Source organism: Monopterus albus, unplaced genomic scaffold (genome assembly GCF_001952655.1).
Source record: "Monopterus albus unplaced genomic scaffold, M_albus_1.0 scaffold25.1, whole genome shotgun sequence".
NCBI classification, from domain to species: domain Eukaryota; kingdom Metazoa; phylum Chordata; class Actinopteri; order Synbranchiformes; family Synbranchidae; genus Monopterus; species Monopterus albus.
Window position 1 is genome coordinate 2,326,594 of NW_018127905.1, and position 8,537 is coordinate 2,335,130.

At 41.9% G+C, this 8,537-nt stretch overlaps 1 protein-coding gene across 1 annotated transcript in view; it reads right to left on the reverse strand.

Annotated features, from left to right (window-relative positions):
• Nucleotides 1-3,485: 3,485 nt before the first annotated feature.
• The window catches only part of znf16l (zinc finger protein 16 like), a 7,115-nt gene continuing 2,063 nt past the window's right edge, over nucleotides 3,486-8,537 (reverse strand). Inside the window, exons 2-3 of the mRNA XM_020594955.1 lie at nucleotides 6,267-6,476; nucleotides 3,486-4,958 (exon numbers count right to left, since the gene is read on the reverse strand). Coding sequence (XP_020450611.1) covers nucleotides 4,252-4,958; nucleotides 6,267-6,476 — 917 coding nt within the window. The 3' untranslated portion in view covers nucleotides 3,486-4,251. The remainder of the gene's footprint in view (nucleotides 4,959-6,266; nucleotides 6,477-8,537) is intronic.

The following is an 8,537-nucleotide window of genomic DNA, read 5'->3' on the forward strand; positions in this document are numbered from 1 at the left end:
TTTTGCCAGTAATCAGTACCAGACTGTATGTTCTTACGAGGGAATTTATAAAACATAGAAATAGAAAAAAATGAGTAAAGGGAAGAGCTGAGTACAAAGCAGCAGGGCCATATAATGTTTTTAAAAACAACAATTTGATGTCAGTTGAAGCTAGGTCAAAATGCTTAAAAATGGATTCCACACCAATATACAACATGCCCACAGTTCAGTGTGCCTGTCTCCACACATGCACCATGTTTTGTGTGGTTTGAGTTAACCTTCTGCTTTTGTTTTACACCTACAACACACTCCTGACATCTGTTCATGCTTTCACACAGTTCTTGCAATATAATACTGACTTCCACACCTCATCTTTACTTTTATTTAATTTAATAAATATTCTTTAAATGTTTTTACTCCAGTAGTGCATCTCCCTCCTTCCTGTTGTGACATTTATGCAGGGCCGTAGCAAACCAATTGCAACAAAAATCACTAAATCCTTCATTAGTGAGATTTATACTTCTTAAATATTTTGCATATTTGTGCTGGAGGGGTTTTGTTGTTCTACCATTCTCTTTAAAATACTCCAAAGGTGTTCAGTTGTTTTCAAGGAAGGGGCCAGGCCATAGTATAGGTTTCTTTTTTTCTTCTCCAGCATCTCTTCCTTTAACAACATTACTATGTTAGTAAATTCCTCTTCTGGAGAGCTTCTTGAGACTGGGAGTGATGTTCAAAGAATAAGCAGCAGCAGTAAGGAAAACAGGCTTTGGGGTTTGTTCAACTTTATGTCACACATTCAGATGTTTAAATATTTTTTCTTCAGTTTTTTTGCTTTGAAAAAAGAGAGAAGAGGCCTGAAAAAACACTACTTCTCTGATTGCTATTCAACAAGTCTTCCAGCCTAAAAAGCCCATACAGGTTGTTTGTCTCTACCTAAAATCCAGTCTTTCCTGCAGATGCAAAGACCCTAATTCATAACTTTGTTCCATCCACACTTAATTATTGCCATGTATTGTTTAAGGTATTTAAAATTCCAAACATAAAATCTCATTTGTACACTCAATTGAGTGTACAGATGAGATGTACAGGGGCAGGCAATCCTGGTCCTCGAGGGCTGCTGCCCTACCCTCTGCTGATTACCTGGTGTTTAGTCAATCAGAAGCTGTCAAGATACCAAATCACTTTGACTTTCTCATTCCACCTTCATCTAAGATGGTATGCTGGATGCTGATCCAGCTAATCAGTGCTGGGTAGGGCAGGGATAGTTGGAAAAAAAGCAGGGCAGCGGGATTTCCTACCCTGTTCTGTTCAGCTAGTAGCATCCTTCTTGACTTACTTCTTGCCTTATATTGCGAGCAGTCTTCAGCTGGAGCATTCTTCAGAATGGGAAACTGGGGCCATCTAGTCCTTTTATAATCAAAACGAGAGTTGTGCCCATATCCTTTACAAGAAGTCATGTTGGCCTCCACCCCATTATCTCCAATCCTGTTGTGGTTTTCATGGACAGGATCTCAAGTTTCACTCAGGGGGAGGTGTGTGTCCTGATTGAGAAGCTCAAATTGTTTATCTGCTTTGTGCAGAGGATGTAGTTCTATTGATTTTCACCAGAGCATGATGTCCAGCATGCACTGTGGCAGTTTGCAGCAGAATGTGAAGCTGTTGGGATGAGAATCAGCATCTCCAAGTCTGAGGCCATGGTTCTCTGCTGAAAAATGGTGGATTGCTCTCTTTGGGGTGGGAATGAGCTGCTGACCCAAGCAAAACAGTTCAAGTATCTCAGGATTTTGTTCATGAATAAGGGGAAAATGAAGGGGTAAGACTGACAGGCAGATTGGTGCCACGTCAGCAGTAATGTGTGCATTGTACTGGACTGCTGTCCAGCTGAGCTGGAAGTCAAATCTTTCAGTTTACCAGTCCATGTTCCAACCCTCACCTATGGTCATGAGCTTTGGGTAGTCACCAAAGAATGAGATTGCAAATACAACCACTTGAAGTGAGTTTCTGCCGTAGGATGGCTGGACTCAGCCTTATAGATTGGTGTGGATTTCAGACACCCAGAGGGACATCAAAGTAGAGCCACTGCTCCTTCACGTTGAAGGGAGCCAGTTGAGGTGGTTCATGCATCTGATTAGGATGCCTCCTGGACACATTCCAGTGGAGGTTATACTGGGCACATCTAACTGATAGGAGGCCCCGAGGTCTATCCCAGAGGGGCTACAGAGAAGATGGGGACCAATCTGACCCCATAATGGATGGATGGAATGATGTGCTACAGTTTACACACAGACTGGTTTGACAAGCCTGCATTGCACTGTACTGAGACACTGTGACCACAGTAACAATGGCTCACACCAATGGATTACACTGCTTAGGCAAGTTTGAAGAGACTGCTTATTGATTTTCATACAGCACAAAAATGTATGGGTCCCAGTTTATTTACATAATAAATAAAAGCACATAATTATAGTAAAAGTATTCATTATGCTAAATTACCCATGTACTATTAGCTTACAATTAATAATGCATTAATATATGAAAAGCGTTTCAGTGTTGTAGCTGCGAGAGAGAATAAACTTGAACTGCTTGAGATACTGTTGGGTACAGAACTACATTTTGTATGTAGAATTTTAATCTGAAAAGCTAAATATAGCTATCAATAAGAATAAACAATATGTCCTTCTGAAACATAAAGGTGTACATTAAGCATAAAGTAGCATAAAATGTTGATACTGGTAAATACTGTATTACATCACTGTTATTTGTTTAAAAAAACACCCATTCATTACTTTAAGACATCTGTTTATTAGAAAGCAGATCGTCAATGGTTAGCGTTTCACTTCCACGGGTTTGGATAAGTGTTTTTTTTTCTGCTTTTAGTCTTCCATACAATAATTAGACCTAGAAACTCATTTTACAGACAACTTGATTAAACCAGTTTCCAATGGGATTTCATTAAATCAGATCAAATGAGTAAACCCACCAAACACTCAGGATGCTATCTACCTTCAAGTATGTTTCTTCTATCATCACACAAACTGTGGCTCATACAGACAAACATATCATGTAAAATAACCCATTTATTTTGATGCTATATAGTCTGTCACAACACAGTCATGGCCACAAATTCTGGCACCCCTGCATTTCTGTCAGATAATCCACTACTTCTCCCAGAAAATTGTTGCAATCACAAATTCTTTGGTATTCTCATGTTTACAATGTGCTGGAGAGTTCTGAAGTGTCCAGCAATGAGTCCAGATCTAAATCCCATAGAGCTCCTGTGCAGAGATCTCAAAACAGGGAGAAGGAGCCCTTCACATCTGAGAGACCTGGAGCAGCTGGCAAAAGAACAGTGGTCCAACATTCCAGTAGAGAGGTGGAAGAAACTCACTGATGGTTACAGGAAGAGACTCATTCCAGTTATTTTGTCCAAAGGGTGTGCTACCAGATATTAAGATGAGGGTGTCAATAATTCTGTCCAGTCCACTTTTGGAGTTCTGTGTGGAATGGATCAGAATCCGCTTTTTCTGTTCTAGTGCAAACAAAAGAAATAAACATGAGAATACCAAAGACTTAGCAACAGTTTTCTTGGAGAAGCGGTGCGTTATCTGATAAAAATGCAGGAGTGCCAGTATTTTTGGCCATGGTTGTAGATAACACTGGTTACATGATCAGCGTTCTGCTCTACACATAGCAAAAAAAACATATCTTGATGAAGGACTATCAGTAATACTGTATGACCCAGATCTTCTTTTTCTGCAGTTACACACATGGTCCATATGTGGGTGATGGTGTTACGCTACTACTGTTAATATCCACCCATCTCCACAGAGTAAGGCATACTTGAGGCTCAGCAGATCAAGGTGGAACTCAGTAAACGGAATAATAATGCATACCTACATCTTTTCAAACGGATTCATTGTTGTATTTCACCGAGCTGTCCTGTTTTGGCTTTTGCCATTGTTCAAAATACCCTCACGAATGTAACTTACTTCATTATGTCTTAACAGGAGTTTGTTGTGCTAGAACCACTTTTGTACTTAAAGACACAGTGTTTATTGATGCCTAAGCAGAAATGCCATGAATGTAGCATAAAATAAAAGCCCAGCCAGCATCTCAAAAATCCAGCCCTGTTCTCCACCTGACCAGCACCTCCCACAGTGACAGCAGACAGTCGCACAATGCAGACACACACCTCAGAGTCAGCACCATATATTGTCTTTGACATGCATTTTAAATTTCATGTGATCAGTTGTCAGTGAGCAGCTGGGCTGGTTATTGTGCTGGGGTGCAGCGGTGGCTCTTGTATGTTCCCAGGTGGCGGAAGCTGCGCCCACACTGCTGGCAGCAGTAAGGCGTGGCCCCGCTGTGGATTCTCTGGTGAGTGTACAGGTTCCCCAGCTCTTTGAAGCGCCGGCCACACTGAGGACAGGCATACGGGCTCTCGCCGGTGTGCACCCGTTGATGTCTCTTGAGTCCAGACAGTACTGAGAAACCTTTGCCACACTGGGGGCAGGGGAAGGGGCTCTGGGCTCCACTGTGCACCAGCCTGTGGCTCTTTAACCGGGCTGCATGGCGAAACCTCTCTCCACACTCTGGACACATGAAAGGTTTCTCTCCAGTGTGGATACGCTGGTGCTGCCGCAAGTTTCCGAGGTAATTAAAATGCCGTCCACAGTCCCCACACTCATACCCTCCTTCGATTTTAATCTCTTTTTTCACAGGCCGCCCTCCCCGACCGATACTGACGCCAGTCCCTGGTCCTGTGCCATCCTCATTTTGACCTCCTCCACCTCTCCTGGAGTTACTACTGCCATCCCCCATGGTGGGTGAAGTGGAGGAGGTTGACTGCAGGGTCTGCAGTGCCTGGACACCAGCGGAACCTGAATGTATCACTTTAATATGCTCCTCCAGGAAAACAGAATCAGGGCAGAAAGTTCCACACAAAGAGCAGATGTAGGTGTGACTCAGGAACTGCTGACCTGAAACCACAAACAAACATTTTAGACATAAATAGATGCAGACACACCATAAATCAATTATTTGCATAGAAAAACACCATTTGTGTGTCATATTGAGATGCTGCTAAAAGACAAGACGAGAGTGTTTCATTCCCTGTAAAGCTGTGTGGCTAAAACTGCAATACTTTCATCTGCTGTAGATAATGCAGGAGGTCCTCCTCTTGGTGCCCTCACACTCTCTTTGTACACACATATGCACTTTTCTGCCTCCTCTCACTTACTGCACAATCTGACCGCTTCTGCTTTTTTTTTATACCTCAGTCACAGCCCTCTTCTTCTGTTTTTGATCCCTGAATTGAGACCACAAAACCGATCATATTTTTCTCTACCTCTCCAAATTACCTCTATATTACAATCAGTGAAATTGCACCGGGGCAGCATGATGATGCAGTGATTAGCATTGTCACCTCACAGCAGGACGGTTCCAGGTTTGAGCCCCAGCCGACCCGAGGCCTTTCTGTTCAGAGTTTGCATGTTCTCCCTGTGCCTGCATGAGTTCTCTCTGGGTGTTCTGGCTTCCTCCCACAGTCCAATGAGTGGGTTAGGTTGACTGGCATCTTTAAATTCCTTATAGAAGTGTGTGTGGTCGTCTGTCTCTAAGTGTCAGCCCTGTGACAGCAACCTGTCCAGGGTGTACCCCGCCTCTCGCTCTGGAAACCCAGCTTCCATTCTGATTAACATCATATTTGAAGCTATAAAATATGAACTTGCACTCACTTTGTCCCTGCTTCTTTTTGAGCTCTTATCATATGGATAATAACAGAAAAATACAGACAGGAAACACTGCTGTTGGGGTTTGAACTAACATTATCACAACAGGCTTGTCAGCAAGCTTGTATGCTTGTGTCGCAGTTTGGGAAAAGACTTTGGCTTTGGGACGATAACATTGCCTTTTCAGATGGTGGAAATCTTGTATTGTGTTTCCCATCTTTGTCGACAGAGGTCGCCTGCATATTTTACAAAGAATATTGCTCTGCTGTTTATGCAGTTTTAGAACTCCAAACCATTTCCAAATCACCAGTCTTTCATGATCTCTTTTTGCCAGCACTTCCTTGTTTTGTAAGGACAGCTGACTCTCCTCACACTCATGTCCGTCTTCCCAACAGTTTTCCTTAATTTGGCCTTACACATAAGCTATGCAACCTAACTGCTGCAGTCTAATAGGATGACTCTGGAGAGTGTTGACACTTTACTGATTGAAAATTACTCTTCAGTTTCAATTATTAGATTTGACCGTCATTTCTTTCACCTCTCCCCATCCTCACCCACCTGCCTCGGGCCTGTCTGTGCTGCCCTCCAACGGACTCCCTCCCTCCCCCGGAGAGCTCTGGGGCTCCATAGAGAAATCAGGGGGATGGGTGTGTGGGAGCGGAACCTGGGCCTGGTCAAGATCACCCTCCTCCCTCCTCGACGACTCGTGTTTATTGTCATCCTCCGTCTCGCTGGTTGGGGTGTTCTCACCCTCAGGCTCCTTCATGACTGGGAAAAATACGATAACACAAAAACCTGATGAATGGTGATGGTATCAACACAATACCACACAGATAAATATTAATGAAAACAGTAACAGTATTGACAAAATCCTAACCACACCATCCTAGTTTTAAGTACTCTATTTTTATCCCTATAAAAAAAATATTTTTTATCCCCTATTTATCTCATTACGAACATTCCTTTGTTGTCTGCATTGTTTACTGTCTGTTTATACAGCTTATTCTGCATTGTTTGCACTGTTTGTTGCTGTTAATACTGCTTATTTTGTTATATTACACAGCCTTATGCTGGTTTACTGTTTGCACATTGAGAGCCGATGTACCTGAGTCAAATTCCTCGTGTGTCCGTCACACCTGGCCAATAAAGCTGATTCAGATTCTGATTCTTCTGACATTTTATTATCCATGCTTGGTGTATACAACATTCAAGTAGCGGCTTCTCATTTTACCAGGTGCTGATCTTCACATTCACCATTTGAAAATGGCACATCATATCAGTAATTGCTACCATCATATTCATAACTAATCTGATATTATATTCAGGTTAGAAAAACTGTTATCAAACCCAGACACTATTTGCAAAGCCTAAAATGGATTTGTAGTTTCTATGTTGTCTGAAAAAGGATACACTTATGAAGCACCATGCACCAGGTCCAGAAGTTTTTAATCTCCTTGTCAGTCTGCATTATGCAGACTGTATTTTTAAAGTCAATGTTTATTCCTTAAAAAGAGATGCATTAATGTTATTTATAAAACAATATCTGACCCTTATTTCAACCAAAAATGTTTTTAAGTGTGCTTAAGTGAAGAGACTGTCCTGTAAAACCCCTGTAGCCCACCTCAGTAGGCTCGCAGTGGGCTTTCCACCCAAGCCCTCTACAAGTCCTGCACCAGCTCGAGATATCTGGTCTTCTCAATCCAGTCTTCCCATGTGGTTCCGACATGACCACTTGCTTTGTACAGTGAGGTGTTAAGACCAAATCTGGCACAGTCTTCCTCCTGCCCTAACAAAGGCAATGCTATGCCTGCTGTTTACTCTGCTGGATTCCTGTGCAAATGGCATCAGCTACTGCCTTCAGCACCTGGTCATGGTGCCACCTATACCTCCCGTCCACCTAGCTGATTTATTATTTAGTAAAGAGCATTTTTTCATCTATTTTTGTTTTTTTATATCATGACAAATATTGCAACATGGACTTTTTTTTATTATGCCATCAGACTCCTAAACAGCTGAGGAGTTTATTACCAGGACTGTTTACATTCTCAGTTTGCACATGCATAATTGCACAATGACTGCTGACTGCTGCACATGCTGCTCCCATGCAGCATACATTCTGATATATTCTTGTATATATATTTTTACTATATTGCTGCATCTGCGCTGCTTAAAGTGCCTTAGATTTTGTGTTATTTATTTATCTACTTTATATTTCATTTGTATTTTGTGGCATTCATGTGGAAAGTAAGAATTTCATTGTACAGGGAAACACGTTTCCTAACTGTGCATATGACAAATAAACACTTTGAACTTTGAACTTGAACTATGGCAATATTGTACCCTCAGCATTTGGCACTGTACTGTAAAACTGTAACCTTGCTAAGAATCCCCATTTTTGCTAAGTGTATCAGTAACCTGATTACATCTTTTGTCTCTAGAATACTGATACAGAATACTAGCTTTATCCTAAATATGTAACACTGTTCCGTGTATTCCATTACTTTCCAAGCAAAGGCTCCAAACCACCATAACTTTTTACAGCATCTGAAGTAAGCAACTGGGCATCCACGTTGTCTCAGGATGTCATGGTCCTGTGTTTTGTAATGAAGAAACGTGTCACCCACTGCACCGGTGTGTTTTTAGTCAGTTTTTTGATGGGTTTTATTCTCTGTATAGGGAGTGTTGAGAATAGTGTTAAAGGGGAAAACGACCTTATCCTTCATATGTAACATAACATACAAAGCCCTTAATGACAAGGCTCCATCGTATCTTAAAGGCCTCGTAGAGCCTTATCAACCTAACAGAGCACTTCGCTCTCAGAGTGCAGGT